Source organism: Mobula birostris, chromosome 9, assembly GCF_030028105.1.
Source record: "Mobula birostris isolate sMobBir1 chromosome 9, sMobBir1.hap1, whole genome shotgun sequence".
Classification (NCBI taxonomy): Eukaryota; Metazoa; Chordata; class Chondrichthyes; order Myliobatiformes; family Myliobatidae; genus Mobula; species Mobula birostris.
The window spans coordinates 5,675,067-5,695,530 of record NC_092378.1 but is presented as its reverse complement, the minus strand read 5'-3'; the positions used below and the strand labels follow the sequence as shown (position 1 = coordinate 5,695,530).

General features: G+C 41.9%; 1 protein-coding gene across 3 annotated transcripts in view; it reads right to left on the bottom strand.

Annotated features, from left to right (window-relative positions):
- LOC140203305 (protein kinase C-binding protein NELL2-like) overlaps positions 1-6,640 on the bottom strand; it is a 351,554-nt gene extending 344,914 nt beyond the window's left edge. For all 3 annotated transcript variants that reach the window (XM_072269319.1, XM_072269321.1, XM_072269320.1), the window contains exons 1-2: positions 6,258-6,640; positions 4,751-4,879 (exon numbers count right to left, since the gene is read on the bottom strand). In XM_072269319.1, coding sequence (XP_072125420.1) covers positions 4,751-4,879; positions 6,258-6,309 — 181 coding nt within the window. In that variant the 5' untranslated portion in view covers positions 6,310-6,640. The remainder of the gene's footprint in view (positions 1-4,750; positions 4,880-6,257) is intronic.
- Between the last annotated feature and the right edge of the window lie 13,824 nt (positions 6,641-20,464).

Below are 20,464 nucleotides of genomic sequence, written 5' to 3'. Positions count from 1 at the left end.
ACCAAGAATAATCATGGTCATGGACATGAACAACCATGATTGTCCACATCATATGACACACCACGTAATAATAATGATGAAGGTCAGAACCAGAATCACTTTATTGCCAGTATGTGAAACAAACCAGAATCGATTGTGGTTCAGAGCCAAGCATATTTCCTGTTCAAAACTCCTTTATTAATCTAGCAGATTGAGAAGAAACAATATAAACCATAAATGTTAAGAATTCTGTTTAATCACTTTCTTCAGCTCACTAGTCCTTTTGGTTGTCAGTGATATACTCACCCCTGTATTGAGAGATTCAAACCACAATCACATGGCCTGAGCTAGTTGTACGGAAGGATGTTACATTATTGAGAGTGCAGTCCCTGATATTTAAACGAGGGTACTTCTGCTATCTTCTTCAGTCAAAAATAAAGATCTCTAAACAAACTGTAAAATATTTTCCCAACATCCTGATAACAGTACACCCCTGCCAACCCCCAACACCATATAGAATCTAGCCGGCAGGCTCCAGGGTCCAGAGCACATCGAAGTGAAAGAATCCGATGTTTGGACAGTGAATTCAGTGCCATGCGAATCCAAAAGGTCGAGTACAGGCTGAATCAAGGCCTCAGAGCATACTGAAGGAACTGAACCCAATGTCTGAATGACGATTGGGCACTGAGCCACATTGAGAAGATCAGGAGGTCGGGGCCCCGAGGCAAGAGATGGGCTGGTTCAGCTTGCTTCTCCGCAACGTCTACTCGGCTCTGCACTGAACTAAGGGTCTGTGGGTGGACTCTCTTTGTGGACCAGTTCAGGAAACTAAATGCTTGTGTTTATTGTTTGCATGATTTGTTTTACTCTCTGCGCATTAGGTGTTTGCTTGTCTTCTTTTTAAATGGGTTCTTTTGTGCTTGTTTTGTGGCTGCCCTGTAAGGAGATGAATCTCACGGTTGTATAATGTACACATAGTTAGATAATAAATGTACTTTGAACTTTGAATATATATTTGCTCTGTGATTGCTGCAGGGTACTGCAGAGTGAATAACGATTATCACATTTACCTATATATACAAGTGCATTTTTGTGAAGCGTTTTACATTTTATTTTTAAAAAGTGGGTTTGCCTTTCTTTGCTTGACAAATACAAAACACCTCAGATGCAGAAAATCTGAAACATAAACAGAAATTGCTGGAGTACTCAGCTGGTCAGGCAGCGTCTACAGAGTGGGAAACTGAACCAACATTTCAAGTATTGACCTTTTATCAGGACTAATGAAAGTGGGAATTGAATTTGTAATTACCAATCATAAGATCACTGCCTATCTGAAACAAATAAAGTTGCTCATTCCTGACACCTCAGATTGACCCAAATGCCTTGATTTAGCACCGTGCCCTGGAACCAATTCACTTAGTTGATAGAATAGAATAGATCTGTATTGTCATTGCTCAAGACATTGAGATTGTGGTGCTACTCCAGTCCATGTAAAACAGATATTTACAATGCATGCAGTATGGCTTGATTTTTTTTTAATTTCCATAGCTACATGTAACAAGTGACTTTGCCAGCCCATAACACTCAAAGGCCATTGGCAAGCCAGGGTGTAGCATTATTCAGCTGCACAACAGCCCTCGGAAGAAGCTGTTTTTCAGGCTCACAGTCTTGGCTGAGATGTTTCTGTATCTCCTACCAGATGGCAGGAGATGGAACAGACTCTGTCCGGGATGGGATGGGGCTTTAAATGATGTTACGAGAGTGCCATAGGCATTGGGAGATGTAGATTGCCTCCAGATCCGATAGTTGAGTCCCAATAATGTTCTGAGCCATCCTAGTCACTCGTTGGGAGTGCTTTGTGTTCTGTCTTGCTGCAGCCGGAGTATCAAACTGTCATTCTGTATGACAGTATGCTCTCTATCAACATGCCCCAACATGAAGCTAGGAAGATGGATTTTCTAGACCCCACACTAAATAGACACAAGCCACTCCTAACGGTGTCTGCAATAATTGCTGCCCACACTCGAAGGGTTCATGATTTTTCCCTTTACAACACCTGCCTTTTTCCATCACCTACCATTTCTTTCATCACTTGCAGTTTATGTACCAACTGCCTAAGGCTACAGGCCAAGAGGAGGGTGATTGGATTGGTTTAAATGGGTCTTTATTGTTCGCCTGTTGAATCAATGCTGTTGACATAAAATCCAAATCATTATCAGGTTTAATATTATTGGTATATGTCATGTTGTTTTATAGCAGCAGTATATTGCAATATATAATAGTTTTCAATCTATGAATTACAATAAGAAAAACATTTTATATAGGTATATAAAATAATGAAATAAGTAGTGTAAAAAAAGAGAGCAAACTGGTTCATGGGTTCAATGTCCATTCAGGAATCCGATGGCAGAGGGGGAGAAGCTGTTCCTGAATCATTGAGCGTTTGGCTTCAGTACCTCTTCCCTAATGGCAGCAATGAGAAGAGGGCATGTTCTGGGTGCTGGGGGTCCTTTATGATGGATGCCACCTTCTTAGGACATCGCCTTTTGAAGATATCCTGGATGCTGAGGGAGCCAGTGGTCATGATGGAACTGGCTAAGTTTATAACTTTCTGGATCCTGTGCAGTGAGCCCTCCATAACAGATTAGGTGCTGCAGATTTCCACGATTGTGATTCACTATCCTCCTGACCCAAGAACCCCTGAATATTTTTCCCCAAGAGCAATGGCCTTGCTTGCAACAGCCATATTTCCGGGAATCAAGTGTTATAAAGAGCCTATGATCATTTCTGTGCATAGTGGCAAATAAGAGAATTTGTGATTTATAGCAAAAATGTGCTTAATCTGTATACTACGAAACTAGAACACATGATTGTTCAAATTATCTGCTTGTTTTGTTTTTGTGTTCTCATATCTCTGCCAAACGTGCAGGTCCATCGCCTTACAATGACTTGTATTTGAGTAATGCCTTTATACAAATGTACACAGTAGTGTAGTAGTCAGCACAAACGCTTTACAGTACGGGCGATCCAGGTTCCGTTCCCGTCTCTGCCTGTAAGAAATTCGTCCTGTGACCGTGTGGGTTTCTTCTGGGTGGAGTGCTCCAGTCTCCTCCCATCCTACCTGTTGGCACGTTAATTGGTCCTTTGATTAGTGGTTAGCCTAGGATTAAAATTAGGATTGCTGGGCAGCGTGCCAAAGGGCCTATTTCGCATTGTATCTCAATAACCTATTAAAAAATAAATAACAGGGCAAACAACCGAAGGGGTTTCAGAGGAGCATTATCAAAAAGAAGTTTATAACTGTAAGCCCCCAGCAGGTTATTTTGCACAGATCAAAAAGCCAATAAAAATTAAATCTTTGTTTGTGCCCCCTGTTTATAAAGGTTCTTACATGTGCGTGCCTTTCATATTACAGAGACCTGTGTTGACCGCTCTGCATGTTAGCGGCATTCCAAAGCCATCACGTTGCGGCTGATCTAATATTTCAGCAGATCAGCTACCTCTGATATCAGAACACAGCAGCCAAAATGTGCACAGTAAGATCCCAAACCATAACGATTTAGTGCAAAGCCTAGAAAAAACTGCAATTAAAAGTTTATTAAATCCAACATCTAACTCTAGTCAAAAAAAAAACAAACGTCATGCCCATTTAAAATCCTCTTTGGTCTCACAAGCAAATCCCATCCCTTGAGCATGAGAAATAACACGGCTTAGCGGAGATGTGCTGTCCTATGGAAGAGGCATTGAGCTCCCGTCTGTTCTTCAACTGGGTTTGAAAGAATACACAGCGTCCTGTTCCTGCTTGTCTTTCCCCTCTCCTTTCTTTTGTCTTGTTTTTTTCTTTCTACACCTGCAAACTCGGCATGGTCACAGGAGGACAGCAAGGACAACGCTCTGAATTAAACGAATGCCGGTTTATCGGGGCAGCCGTTTACATGACGCAAGTCTTAAATAACAAAAACTAATGGAGAACATAGCCGAGATTATTTGGGACACTACGCCACTTAATTGGGGCAGGAGACAGGGATTCATACACCGTTTATTATAAACGGTAGTACTGTATAATACTGTAGTACTATTGATAGTACCTAATTTGTTCTGTTTCATTCAAATACCTAATTTGTTACTCAGTTTGTCTTTTTACACCTTTTTAACTTTCCTTGAAACTTCGGCTAATTGGGCCAAAATGTAGTCCCGATGTGTCCCAATTAACGGGATCTATTACATCTCCGATTTTTTCTGAACCCAACACCCTTAATAGCTCCACGCATCTGCTAGCAAGGTTTCTCCGGCGCTGTTTTTCGTGGGTCCATTTAAGTTGCCGAGGATGTTTTATGTGATATTGGTAACAAAGGGTGTTGGAGATAATTAGTTTATCCATTCTTGCTATTATTGATAATAACATACCAATAGCATTTTATTTTAAAGTGAAGGTCAGGCGTAAAAAAAAGTTTCCATATTAGATTTGCGCAACTCAAACCGTGGAGGGTTTCTATTTTGTATCGTCACGCGGGCAGTGTGTTTTACAGGCTGGGGGATGGGGGTGAACAGTGAACGTGAGTCCTACACAAGTGGCAATCTCTGTCTGCATGTGCTTTCGCTATGCGGCTTCGAACCTGTGTCATGGCCACAAATGCGACCACCTATTCCCACACCGTACGCATTTCCCCTGAACCGGTCCCAAAACGGGTGTTAAAATATATCTTCAATCACAATCTGCCTTTTTTTTCATCCGAAGAAGAGTTACTGAAAGGGCTAAAGCCGGGGTTACCTCGAAACAAAAATGCTCTGCTCGCGTTGTGGAATCCCGGGACCTGCACGATTCCCTCCGTTGAGGCATCCAGTTCCAATGCAGAGAAAAGGTCGATTTCCAGCGCTGGGTCGACACCGAATCCTAGAACTGATATCCAGCAGATGTTACTGGACTTGCAGTCACCCAATCTCATGATTATAAATGCATTGCTTTCGTTTTTAAAATGATTTCCATTTATATTACATTTACATAGTACAAAAATCTAGCAAGGGTAAGAAATAAAGCCAATAGCGCTCAACAAATATAGCGTTTACTCTTAACATATTTACCTCAGTTACCAGAGATTGTCTCTGTTCCAACCGCTGACGTGTTGCATCGTACAATTCCCCCGTCAAAAGTACTTGCGGTTAACTAGAAAATTGCTCTAGTTTGAAATCATTAACTGAGCAACTCGACTAATGATTTCAAACCAGAGTAATTTTCTACTTCATCTGCCTATGTTAACCCCTTCCTTCAACAATAATGAATCTATAGAATGCTAAATCCTGGGTTCTAATATGAAATGTGGAACGGGACGCTAAGATCTTCATTTAAAGAATTTTATACATCGGGTTGATACACAAGCTATTCAGATCTATATCGATCTGTAGTCAATTCAAGTCAAGTTTATTGTCATTTAACTATATATGTATACCGTCAAATGAGACAGCGTTTCTCCGAACCAGGGTTTAAAGCACTGTCGTACATATAACACACATATAATGTGTAGTAACTTATGAAAGTAAGGGTAAAATCTACAGTTGGATTACACATATATAAACTAAGTAAAGTGGATAAATTAGATATTGTAAGGTACAGAATAGATTAACCAGTAACACTTTGAATCCGATGCGGCTGGGAGTTTAGAAGCCTAACGGCCTGAGGGGAAAGACTGTTTCGCATCCCGACCGTTCTTGGTCTTTATGCATCGGAGTTTCCTCCCTGATGGCAGAAAGTCAGAGGACGCTGGATGGATGGGTGGGATCCTTAATAATACTAAGGGCCCTCTGAATGCAGCGCTCCTGATAAATGTCCCCGATGGATGGTCGGGAGACCCCCGTGATCCTCTCAGCAGTTTGTTAGAACACTCATTCATTGCCAAGACGTTAAAAATCTTGTCCACCCTGTCGATACTAAACACGTTTTTCATGAAAATCTATATGATCTTAAACCTTTTGTCCAGTCGTAGGATACAGAACATTTGTATGGAAACAGTACGCTTATTCTCTTGCGTTTGGTGGCATTAAACGTCTACAGGCATTCATGGTCAAACACCTTATCTTATAGAATGCTAATGCCCCCACCCCACGCTTATCACAGTATTAACCCCGGCGTTAATCACTAAGGAATAGCCCTTGCTCCCTACAAAGTATTAAACCTCCTGTGCCTCAACAGATGCTAAAATGTTAAGATATTAAAACCTTTGCATGTCACACCCTTGTCCGTGTTAGTATCTTCGCAGCCTCGGGGAAATAGGCGACCTTACCTGCTGTGAAGTGGACAAGCGCAAGGACTGTCCTGAAGATCGCGAATGCCATTGTGGATAATAGAAATTACTCCTAGTCCATAATACCCCTGCGCCTTCAGCTCGGGAACGATAGCGCACAAGTGGGACTGGGGGAAATCAGTTCGGCAGGAGGAAGAGTCCCGCGGTCCGGAAGATCAAAGAGCCCAAAGGAAAGAAACGGCGAGTAGCAGCGCCAGTGCCCGGCACATACTCAGTCCTGGCTTCGCAGCATCGCCAGCGAGTGCACTTTCACCGGGTGTATAAAAAAGATGGGTCTGGACAGTCAGGCTGATCCGCTGCTGTGAGTAACCGGAGGATGAGAGGGTGTGTTTCTGCCTCTGGAAAGCCAGAGAGACTTCCTTCTCCGGCGTTATCTGGAGACACCGCACTCTTGCAACGCGCACGCACGTACACACACACACACACACACACACACACACACACACACACACACACACACACACAACTGGCAGTACAGGGCGACTTACATCGCCTGTGGGTTTCTCACTGGAGTGAAAATCTTCTCTATCGAGCAAGTGTAGAGTGGATGTTTCTAAATTCACCCGGACGAGCGCTGAAGATGCTAATCCGCTTGGTGCTTATATCAGCTCACATATTTTCTCTTGTATGCAGAAACTACCTTCAGAAGGATTGGCTATGGAAATCTTTGGGAATCCTGAAAGAAATATTAAAAACACTATTTAAATGTAAACTTTACTTTTCACTTTTGTTATAATACAGAGCATTATGAAAACTGACCTGGTATCTGCTGTTCCGCCAGGTTATTTCTGCCTGCATCAAGTTCTATTTTGTTCTGCATACAAGTTATTATCAGCAATAAGCACAAACATAAAAGAACATCTTGTTTGGAAAAATGAGTAAATAATAATTGCCTTTCAGGCTGTTTCCTGTACAATGCATTCAGGTATCTCAAAGGGTTACTAGGGACAGAACTAAATACATTTGGGAATTAATCTACACATTACTCTTCCTATCGAAAGTCACGATAAAGTGGGCAAACTGTAAGGCCAGGCTTGATTTCTTAAAATAAACAGTGTCTGAAGCAGTTCTGATTGTAAAAGGTCACTAAATGAGATAATTCCATTCACTTTGCATAAAACATTTTCCTTTTTTTTCTCATCAGTGATGTCCACAGAAAATAGATTTTCCAAAACTTGTGCGGTTCTGAATGAATCCAGAAAATGTGCACATTGATATAACATATGGGTTCATAAAAATCGCAACTGTGGTTTGACCTGTAAGTAGTTTGTATGTTTCCTCCGGGTGCTTAGGTTTCCTCTCACAGTCCAGAGACATTCCAGTTGCTAGGTTAATTGGTCACTGGTAATCGCCCCATGGTTAGGCTAGGGTTAATGCAGTGGATTGTGGGTGGCAGGGCTCGAAGGGCTGTGTCTCAATAAATAATGAAAGACAAAGTCATTTTTGGTTTCATTTGTAGGATCAATTTTGCTCCTTCCACTGGAAGTCTCCCCTGTGATTTGCACCATGGCTACTGGGCAGCTCCTCTACAATCTTAGTCATTTGTGGTACCACACTGAACCCAAACTGTAACAGTCAAATTGTTTCTCAGTCTGCAGTTCCTTTCCTTTCTCTCTTGCTCTCGCTGACAATGCCAACCTTAGTACTGTGTCTTAGAGACTACTCTCCCTAAGATTAGGAAGATCACATGATGCCACTTGGTGGTGTAGTGTGTCAGTGCAATTCAGTCTGAGAGAACTATTTAACTACCCAAAGCTCTGAGCTTCCATTTCTTTTAATAAGTTGCAATACGTAGTTATTTAATACCCATTTATAGGTATTTCAAATGCAGCTTTGTTTAAACAATATCATATTAATATGATAAGATTTAGAGCAGAGTCTTTGCACAAGAATGACATGATATATGAAAATTTAAGCTCAATAATTTTCCATGCAACAGCAAGGTTAAATCAATCTGGTTGACTGCCCAACAAGATACAACATCAGAGCACATCTTAAGCAGTGCCAAAACACTCAGGAATGAAACTCAGTTATTGCTCTCAGCTCAGTGAGAGAATTCAAACTATCAAACCAGCTGAGTACGTACGTTCTGCTTAACATTGTTAGTAGTGAAAAGAATGTTGTTCTCAATTCTTTTTTTGTACTCTATACTGATTCAGCCATCAAGTCATTCAACTGACATGTAAAAATCTCACCTTAGGTTAGTGGAGTAAATTCATATGAATTGTTTAATGCTCTTCTCTTTTAGATCTCTATCTAACTGGAAACCATGGAAAGGTTTTGAAATAAAATATTATTTATAGAGGCAGAGTCATGGAGAAAAACAGCCCAGAAACAGGACCTTCATCCCATCTAGTCCATGCTGAAACCATTTAAACTGCCTACTCCCATCCACCTAATACCTGCACCAGGACCATATCCCTTCATACCCCTTCCATCTGTACCTACACAACCTCTCTTAAACGTTGACACCAAGCTCACATAGACCACTTGTTCTGGCAGCTCATTCCACACTCTCACAGACCCTCTGAGTGAAGAAGTTTCCTTTCATGTTCCCCTTCAACTTTTCACCTTTCACCCTTAACTCGTGATCTCTGGTTGTAGTCCTACCCAACATCAGTGGAAAAGCCTGCTTGCATTTACCCTATCTACACCCCTCATAGTGTTGGCACGTGGCCAAGTGGTTAAGGCATTCGTCTAGTGATTTGAAGGTCGCTAGTTCGAGCCTTGGCTGAGGCAGCACGCGTGTACTTGAGCAAGGCACTTAACCACACATTGTTCTGCGATGACACCAGTGCCAAGCTGTATTGGTCCCTTGGGCAACATCGGTGGCATGGAGAGGGGAGACTTGCAGCATTGGCAACTGCCGGTCTTCCATACAACCTTGCCCAGGCCTGTGTCATGAGACTAACGGATGCCTATATTAAAAAAAACCCTCATAATTTTGTATACCTCTGTCAAATCTCCTCTCAATCTTCTACGTTCTAAGGAATTGCACAGGGAAAACTCCTTTGAAGGAAAATGGTTGTCCTCCATTAGTAACCAAGATTATTATAGTAAACTATTGATGTTTTATACAATTTTTCCTATACTAATGTAAAAAATTAACTATTGTAGAATTCTGTAAAATGAGTTACTGCCTGTTCGAGAAATATAAATAAATAATTTAGGACTTTATTTCATGGAGAATGAAGGGAGATTTGATAGATGTATACAACATTATGAGAGGCATAGATGGGGTAAATACAAACGGGTTTTTTCCACTAAAGTTGGGTGAGACTACAACTAAAGGTCATAAGTTAAGGCTGAAAGATGAAATGTTTAAGGGGAACATGGGGAGGAACTCCTCCTCTCAGAGGGTGGTGAGATTGTGGAACATGCGGCCAGTGCAAGTGATGGGTGTGGGGTTGATTTCAACATTTTACAAAATTGGGTAAGTACACGGATGGGAAGTATATGGAGGGTTATGGTCCAGGTGCAGGCAGAATAATGGGTTGGCATGGACTAATGGGCCAAAGAGCCTGCTTCTACGCTGTGATGCTCTATGAGTCTACAGCTCTAACATTAGAGGATCAAACTGAAAGAGAGTGATTGTACTGGCTTTGAAAGAGATACGTGGTCTTATTCACTTTGATGAATGATCTGGCTGGAACTGCAATGAATAGGTGGCTGGGCATCCATTTAAGAAGATTGAATGAGTGAGCCTAGAAAATTATCTGAACTCTGGAGCATTGTTGACAATTCCTGAATGATTTCTAATCCTATCATCAGTTCCAATCTAGAATGAACTGGTTATTGTTATTTATTTATTAAGATACAGCACAGAACGGGTCCTTTGGGCCCTTCCCCAGTTTAACCCTAACCTAATCCCAGGACAATTTACAAAGACCAATTAACCTACCACCCACAAGATTGGACTCATAAACCACGTGAGAGCCCATAAGTAGATTAACAGAATGAAGACCATTATCCTCGACCTCGAGGGATAGCCACGACGACAAACCTACCACCCGGTACACCTTTGAACTACAGGAGGAATCAGGAGCACCCGGAGGAAACACACACATTCCACAGGGAGGACACAGACTCCTTACAGAGGCCACCTGAACTCTCACGCCCCAAGCTGCAATGGTGTCACAATGACCGCTGCGCTACTGTGGCTCCCATTTTCAGACAGTATTAACGCGTAGCCTTTGACCATCAGAGTGCAGAAGCAGGCCTTTCGGCCCATCTAGTCCATGCTGAACCATTTAAACTGCCTGGTCCCTGTGTTTAGTTCAGTCTTTGGTATGTGATTTTTTTCATAATTCTCATATATTTGAGCCATGGCAAAACCTGTCCTTGTCCCATTTCTTCTTTTATTTCCTCATCATCCCATCCATTCCATTTGCCCGTCAATTCTTCCCAATTGCCCGTTCCTTCCCAAATAATGTAACATAAACATTAGCAAAATTATAAAATATTTACTTGAAAATCATAACTATGTAGCTAGTGTTATCGTTCAAAAAGTCAGTGAACAGGCAACAGTAAATCACATAATAATTTATATTGATTGATGTAACTCACACAAATGCTGGAGGAACTCATTAGATCAGGCAGCATCTACGAAATTGAACAATTTGTCGATGTTTCAGGCTGAGACCCTTCTTCAGGACTGGAAGGAATGAGGAAGACGCCAGAACACAAAGGTAGGGGGAGGGGAGGAGGCTATTTGGAAGGTATCAGGAGACGCCAGGTCGGTGGGAAATGTCAACAAGGGCTGGAGAAGAAGGAATCTGACAGGTGAGGAGAGTGGACCAAGGGAGAAAGGGAAGGAGGAGGGGACCCAGGGGAAATGATAGGCAGGTGAAAAGAGGGAAAAAAAGGTCAGAGTGGTGAATAGAAGAGGGGAGGGAACTTCTTTTTTACAGGAAGGAGAAATCGATATTCATGCCATCAGGTTGGAGACAGAATATAAGATGCTGTTCCTCCACCCTGAGAGTGACCTCATCTTGGTGCACGTAAAGGAGGTACGTCTTCTCAACAATCATCTGCGTAGAAGATTAGTTTTATTGGTCACAAGTATTTCACTCACCTCAACACTGAACTGATCATTGAACATAACCTACGGACTCACTTTCAAGAATTCTACAGCTCATGTTCTCAGTATTATTTATTTACTTATTCATTATTATTTTTGTTGTATTTGCATATTGGTTGCTTGTCAGTCTTCGTCTGTGTGTAGGTTTTCATTGATTCCACTGTATTTCTTTGTTTTACTGTGAGGGTCTGCATAAAAAATGAATCTCAGGGTAGCACATGGTGACATATATTGACTTTGTACTTTGTCCATCAAAAGTTATGTAAGTGTAATAATTTTGATAAAAGAGACAAGCACAATGACATTTTATTTTATTTATTTATTGAGATACAGCACAGTATAAGCCCTTCCAGCCCACACCCCCCATTTTTAACCCTAGCCTAAAGTAAAGTAAAGGCATCCGTTAGTCTTGCGAGGCCGTGGATCTGCGCCTGGAATGTCTTCACTCTCCAGGGCACAGGCCTGGGCAAGGTTGTATGGAAGACCAGCAGTTGCCCATGCTGCAAGTCTCCCCTCTCCACGACACCAATGTTGACCAAGGGAAGGGCATTAGGACCCATACAGCTTGGCACCAGTGTCGTCGCAGAGCAATGTGTGATTAAGTGCCTTGCTCAAGGACACAACACGTTCCCTCGGCTGGGGCTCGAACTCATGACCTTCAGGTTGCTAGCCCAATGCCTTAGCCACTTGGCCACATGCCCACACTAATCCTAGTCTAATCACGGGACAACTTACAATGACCAATTAACTTACCAGCCTGTACATCTTTGGACTGCGAGAGGAAACCAGAACACCTGCCTGGTCACAGGGAAGATGTACAAACTCCTTACAGGCAGCAGAAGGAAGTGAACCAGGGTCACCTTTATTATAAAGCATTGTGCTAAACACTACTCTACCAGGCCACTCTATTTCATTATTTATTTATTTCATTAGTTAAAACAAACTTAGTGTACCTATCAGTATTATCATATTTAATTTGTGTGTGTATTTTGTTAAGTTCTACTTATTTGTGGATTGCAGAAGAGAACGTTCATTTCTGAAACTTTCCTCTGAGCAGAGTGCATTTTTCACCCTTGTAGAATAACAGCATCTTCCAGCTTTGGCTCCAGCATGATACTCTGAGTGTGAGACACAATAAGCAACAATCAATAAAAATCATGAACGGAAGGAAAGCAATGAAACAAATTGACAGACTCCTTCCCTTAAATCAAACATGAGAGGCCCTGTCAAATTAGTGATTAATTTTTCTCCACTCATACAATTACTGTAATTTTTTTTCCAGTATCAAGGGATTCTGTGAAAATCTCACATATAATTGGACAAATTGAGATGGATCCAGTCTTCACTGTCGTAATTATGGATTCCAGTAACCACGTTCACCTCTTCTAATTGCTGACACTTTAGAAGTTTCATCTTTCATTCTACATTTCATTAATTACTGTTATTTCCTAATGAGTTACGCGATATATAGATGTCAGTGTCCTGATGGTGAGTATGCAGGAAAGAAATAAGGGCTTTCTAATCTATCGTAATCTCTTGAGGTTTTTACTTCCTGTATATTATGGTGCCCAGAAATAAAATAGCTATAAATCAAATTATTAACCTGCTAGCAAATGTGCAAGCCATTTTAGATGAATTACAATCACTTCACAAAACTGGGACAAATAGACTGGTTTGTAAGATATCTCTGGTAGCTACATAAAGTTTCTGTAAAGATTATTTTTAAAATCAAGAGGAAGAACATGTCACCCGATTGTAAGTAGGACATTAATTTATTAGAAACACAGCACAGTAACAAGCCCTTCTGGGCCAACAAACCCTCGCCACCCAAATGCACCCATATGACTAGATAACCAACACACACCAAATGCTTACTACAGCAAACACACACCAGAAGCTCAGCAGATCAGGCAGCATCTATGGAAGTGAATGGACAGTCATCATTCTGGGCTGAGACCCAGCTTCAATACTGAGAAGGAAGGCAGGAGGTTGCCAGAATAAAAAGGTGAGGGGAGGGGGAAGAGGCTAGCTGGAAGGTGATAGGTGAAACTAGGTGGGTGAGGAAAGCAAATGCAATATTAGCACTCACTTCAAGAATATAAATTCAAGGACATAATGTTGAGAGTTTATAAAGCATTGTTGAGGCCTCACTTGGAGTATTGTGAGTAGTTTTGGGCCCCTTATCTTAGAAAGGATGTGCTGAAACTGGAGAGGGTTGAATGGAGGTTCAGGAAAATGATTGCAGGTTTGAACAGCTTGTCATATGAAGAGTGTTTGACGGCTCTGGGCCTGTATTCACTGGAATTCAGAAGAATGAGGAGTGACCTCTTTCAAACCTACCAAATAGTGAAAGGCCTCGATGGAGTGGACGTGGAGAGGATGTTTCCTATGGTGGAAGATTCTAAGTCCAGAGAACACAGACATAGAGGGATGTCCTTTTAGAATGTAGATGAGACAGAATTTCTTTAGCCAGAGAGCGGTGAACCTGTGGAATTTTCTGCCACAAGCAGCTGTGGAGGCCAAGTCTTTATGTATCCTTAAGGCAGAGGATGATAGATTCTTGATTGGTCGGGGCATGAAGGCATACAGGGAGAAGGCAGGAGATTGGGGATGAGAGGAAAAAATGGATCAGCCATGATGACATAGGAGAACAGATTGGATGGACCAAATGGCCTAATTCTGCTCCTATGTCTTACGGCCTTATGGAAAGGTAAAGGACTGGAGAAGAAGGGATCTGGTAGGAGAGAAAAGTGGCCCATTGGAGAAAGGGAAGGAGGAGGGGACCCAGAGGGAGGTGACAGGCAGGTGATAAGAGGTAAAAGATCAGAGTGGGGAATAGAGGAAGAGAGAACCTACTAACCTGTAGATCTTTGAAATGTGGGTGGAAACCCCACGTGGTCCCGGGAAGAACAAACAAACTCATTACAGACAGTGGCAGGAGTTGAACCTCTGTCACTGGCACTGACCATTACACTACTGTGTTGCCCCATTATGGTTTATCTCGGATTCAGTGACATGGAATAGGTCAGTAAAGGCTGTCTGAAATCTGCAGCACTACTGACATATCCCAAAATCCATCTGACTGGGTGCAGTGAAGTGGCCCATCTTTATTTCTGACACCCATTAGGTAAATAACTTCTGTCACCTCTAACAAGTCCAATCTGTTTCATTTCCACATGGCATAAAAAAGAAATGGTACCCCAAGAAAGAAGACAAGAAATCAGAGGGCTGGTGGTGATGAATCATCAAAGCAGAGAGCTTTTAGGTCCAGAAACAGTAAGGACGTGAAATTGCTTGCACGACTCTCCCGAACATGTGAGCAGAAAGACAACTGGTAATTGAAGAAATGTGCCCGAGGCCATTTGTCTGCCCGACAGCCCTCATGATCCATTGCCCATTCCAGTAGTGCCCTGTTGCTGCCAGTCAGCCTGGGCTGCAGCTGCTTACTAGCCAGGATGTCCAGGAAGTGAACTGAGAAAACATTTTTCTTTATTTTCTGATGCCAGCAACTCTTGCATGTTTGTATTTAATATAGAACATAAATCAGAGAGCAGGACAACACAGAAACAGGCCCTTTGGCCTATGATGTGGTGCTGATCAAATTAAACTAGTAGTTAATTTCCTAAATACACTAATCACTTCTGCGTATACAATTCAATCCTGAAGAAGGGTCTCGGCCCAAAACGTCGACTGTTTATTCAGTTCCGTAGATGCTGTCTGACCTGCTGAGTTCCTCCAGTTTTTTTGCGTGTGTTGGTTAAGGTTCAAGGAACAAGATTGTTTAATGTCATTTCCAGTACACAAGTGTAAAGGAGAATGAAAACATTGTTAAAAAACAACACTTGCTGAAAAATATCCATTGCTCTCTATTCTCTGTTCATTCATGGCCCTCTAAGACTTACTGAAATGCTGCTTTTGTATCTGCCTCCATTACCATCCCAGCAGCACTTTGCAGTCACCCACCACTGTCTGGATGAAAAAATTGTCCCACACCTCCTTCATACTTACCTCCCTCATCTTAAATACATGCCTTCTCGTATTAGATATTTTGGCCCTGGGAAAAAGACCCTGCGATCTATCTACGCCTCTCATATTCTTATAAACTTTTGTCAGGTCTCCTTCATCCTCTGCCATTCCAGAGAAAGTAGCCCAAGTTTGCCCAATCTCTCCTTGAAGCACATGCCCTCTAGCCCAGGCAGCCACCTTGTAAACATCTTCTGGACTCTTTCCAAAGCCTCCTCATTCTTCCTGTAATGAGGTGACCAGAAATTAATACAATACTCCTGATGTGTCCCAAATAGAGTAATATAATCCCTAATTACCTTTGTCAAGGTGATAATGAACTACCTCCTCAAATTGCTGCTGTCCTTGAGCTGAAGGTATCCATATAGATTGGATACACAGCAGAGAAAGAGCCCATTGGCCCCACCAGCTTTTGCCATCATTCACATTTCCTTTCAACCTGTGTTTTCTCAGCTAAATCAATCAAAGCAACCCAATATTCCCTGCTCTCACATATACTTATCCAGCATCCCCTTAAATATATCTATAGTATCGCTCATGAGCTTTCAGCACTCGTTGGATTAAGATACTTCTTCTGAATTCCTAACTGAATTTTTTGATTATTAGCTTATAATGATATCCCCAAGTTCCACATTCCGCTCTTCCTCACAGGTAGAAGATTTCTTTTGAGATACAGCATGGAATATCAAACCATGCTACCCAGCAATCCCCAATTTAACCCTGACATAATCACAGGACAATTTACAAGGACCAATTAATCTACCAACCGGTACGTCTTTTGACTGTGTGAGGAAGTCAGAGCACCCAGAGAAAACCCACATGGTCACAAAGAGAACATACAAACACCTTACAGGTAGCAACGGGAATTGAACCCAGATCGCTAACCACTCAGCATCCATTCTATAAAAACTTAGCATCGTAATAACACCCTCTTTTAGGTCGCTGTTCAGCCCTATTTTAACAAAACCTATCCAATACTCACTCCAACCCTTTGCTTTCTGATTTGCAGCTAGCTAGAAATTCCATCTTGTCCTCAGCTCTCTAATCCCTGATCTTGTTCATTAAGAATAAACTATGGATTTTACAGAACTCATTCATTTTCAAGATTTTAAAATTCAAAGTAAATTTATTATCCAAGCATGTACATGTCTCCATATACAACCCCAAGGTTCATTTTCTTGCAGGCATTCACTCCACACAGAAAGACTGACAAACAACCAATGTATAAAAAGAAGACAATCTGTGCAAATACAAAAATATTAATGATAAATAATACTGAAAGCATGAAGTTTAGAGTCCATAGGTTGTGGAAACAATTCTGTGATGGGGCAATTGAAGTCCTCTTGGCTGGTTCAGGAACCTGATAGTTGAAGGGTAATAACTGTTCCTAAAAATGGTGGTGTGGGTCCTGAGGATCCTTCACCTCCTTCCTGATGGCATCAGCAAGAGAAGAACATGGCCTGGAATGGGGGAGTCCTTTATGATGGATGCTGCTTTCCTGCAATAGTGCTCCGTGTAGATGTGCTCAATGGTGGGGAAGGATTTGCCCGTGATGGACTTGGCTGTGTCTGTCACTTTTTGTAGGCTTTTCCATTCCGGCCTAGTGATGACAGAAGAATGCATATAAATTTCCAAGTCTGAACTGTGCATGAGTCAGAGATAAACAAGCAAATAGTCCTGTACTAACCCTCTGGGTGTAGGTATGACAGGTTCTGTTGAAGAAGTCTTGGTTGTGGCCGTGGAGAAGGTAGATATTACAGTTATGTAATGGAAAGGGAAATTGTTAGGATACTGCATCAAAGTTCAAAGCAAATTTATTATCAAAGTACATATATGTTACCATATAAGACCACAAGACCCATAAAACATAGGAGCAGAATTAGGCCATTTGGCCCATTGAGCTTGCTCTGCCATTCAATGATGGCTGAACCTATTTTTCCCCTCCTCAGCCCCCTCCCCAGCCTTCTCCCCATAACCTTTGATGCCATAGCCAATCAAGAACCTATCAAACTCTGCCTTAAATACACCCAAAGACCTGGCCTCCACAGCTGCCTATGGTAACAAATTCCATGAATTCATCACCCACTGGCTAAAGAAATTTCTCCAAATCTCTCTTTTAAATGGACACCCCTCTATCCTGAGGTTATGCCCTCTTGTCCTAGACTGCCACACCATGGGAAACATCCTTTCTACATCTACTCTATCTAGGCCTTTCAACATTTGAAAGGTTTCAGTGAGAACCCCCACCCCCCATCCTTCTACATTCCAGCAAGTACAGGGCCAGAACTATCAAACGTTCCTTATAAGATAACCTTTTCATTCCTGGAATCATCCTTGTGAACCTCCTCTGAACCCTCTCCCAATGCCAACACATCTTTTCTTAGATGAGGAGCCCAAAATCTGTTCACAATACTCTCAGTGAGGCCTCACCAGTGCCTTATAAAGCCTCATAATCCCTGCTCTTGTATTCTAGTCCTCTTGAAATGAAGGCTAACATTGCATTTGCCTTCCTCGCTACCAACTTAATCTGCAAGTTAACCTTTAGGGCGTTCTGCACAAGAACTTTCAAGTGCTTTGCATCTCAGATTTTTGAATTTTCTCTCCGTTTAGAAAATAGTCTACACATTTATATCTTCTACCCAAAGTGCATGACCATGCAATTTCCAACATTGTATTCATTTGCCATTTTCTTACCCATTCTTCTAATCTGTCTAAGTCTTTCTGCAGCCTTCCTGTCTTCTCAACACTACCTGCCTCTCCACCAATCTTTGTATCATCTGCAAAACTTGACAACAAAGCTACCTATTCCATAATCTAAATCATTGATATCCAGCATAAAAAGAAGGGGTCCCAACACCAACCCCTGTGGAACACCACAAGTCACTGGCAACCATCCAGAAAAGGTTCCTTTATTCCCACTTGTTGCCTCCTACCAATCAGCCAATACACTAACTATGCTAATAACTTTCCTATAATACCATTGTCTCTTAACTTAGTAAGCAGCCTCATGTGTGGTATCTTGTCAAAGATCTTCTGAAAATCCAAATATACAACATCCACTACATCCCCTTTATCTATCCTACTTGTAATCTCCTCCAAGAATTCCAACAGGTTCATCAGGCAAGATTTTCCCTTAAGAAAACCATGCAGACTTTGTCCTATTTTGTCCTGTGTCACCAAATACTCCATAACCTCATCCTTAACAATTGACTTCGATATTTTTCCAACCACTGAGGTCAGGCTAACTGGTCTGCAATTTCTGTTGCCTCCCTCCTTTCTTAAAGAGTGGAGTGACAGTCTCAATTTTCCAGTCCTCCAGAACCATGCCAGAGTCCAATGATTCTTGAAAGATCATTACCAATGACTCCAGAATCTACCTCTTTCAGAACCCTAAGGTGCATTTCATCTGGTCCTGGTGACTTATGCACCTTTAGGTCTTTCAGCTTTTGAGCACCTTCTCCCTTATAATAATAACTGCACTCACATGCTAGCAATAAAATGATTCTGCAGAAGCTTACGAGGGATAATGGCAACTCCTTTGCTTGCATCTTTGACAACAGCTTTATTTCTACCTTTAATAACTTTTTTTCTCCCTTTCAGGGTTCTTTTGAAAACCCTGACCTGGAGTTACACGCAGGCTTCGGTTCTTTGGGGGAATGGGACCCGTTCTCGGGGTTCCATGACTGGCCACTATTCGACATACCAAGAGTTTGGCCTGAGAGTCGCGATCGTGTTCAGAAGCCTAAGATCTCGGGCTCTGGAGACGGGCGGATCAAGGGTCAGTGTCACAGCAGAAGACTCGTGTGTCATCAGAAAGGCCGGAAAATCTTTTGCTGTGGGCCCGAAGACCCGAGGTCTTTGTGATCTTCGGACACAAAGCTCGAAAAAAGCAATGAAAGGGAATTTTAACATAGTAAACCTGCAGGTTGTTGTAATGTCTCCCGCTCACTGTGAAAATGGGGAACACCCCCCTCTCTCTTTGCCAGGGAGAGAGAGAAACTGTGGTTTGTCGAATGTCGGATGAAATGCAAAGCCTTTGGGTTAACTTTGGTCTGTATCTTTGCTATTGCTCAGCACACGCTTGAGTTCGGTAACGGTACCAATGCGCTTTTTTTTTGCCGGTGGTGAGAGGGGGGATCGTTCCTTGCTGCCGCTTACACGCAGGAGGAGTGAGCTGCGGGGGGACTTTGGAGTTCTTGCATTTGACTGTCATTCATTCTTTGGGGCACTCCTCTGTTTTCATGGATGTTTGCGAAGAAAAAGCAACTCAGGGTGTATATTGTATACACTTCTCTGACATTAAATTCCACCTTTGACCCTTAGATTCTGATTCCTCTAACTTGCATTTTGTGAACATTACTCCATCAGCTCTTGGTCCAGTCTTGGCGCATTGGAGCACACATGGTTTCTGTCTCAAAGGAAAGACAGTATAATTTCAGATTTCTCTTCAATGAAAGGGCAATGCTATTAGTCTGAGATTAGCTGGGAAGGCTCTTCCAGTATCCCTCTCTTCCTCTACCTCTTTTTCCTTCTCCCTCACTCCGTCTGATTTCAGACAGGCCGAAACTGAATGAGTACCAGAATTAGGAGAGCATAACAAGCCATTAACCAATTTCCCCCAGGATCAATAAAGTATGACTATGACTATGACTATTACAAACATGGGCACTATTCTGTGCTGTACAGCTGATGACCGCCTGAACTGCCAAGATAGCACATTGACACTAAAACTTTGCCCTCAAAATTCATTTGTGAAATTGGAAGAAAATCCACATCCATGGTTTTGAAGAAATATGTGCTGATGCATTTAATTTTGCATCTATTTCGAAGAAGGTGGCATTGCAAATTTGCAAAGATCTTGATACTGTGTTAATGATGTTCAGATATCTATGCTCAATTATGTTAAAGGTGATTTTGCAGTGTGAAGCTTCTGTAAAAATGTTAAGTTACAGAATAGTGCATCTCATGGAAAAGAAATAATGGTCAGGATTAAGCAAATATCTCCTCGAATTCCAGTATTTAGTTCCAGATAATGAAAGCAGCTTAATCAAAGGAAACTACAGAATATACCTGTAGATCAGGG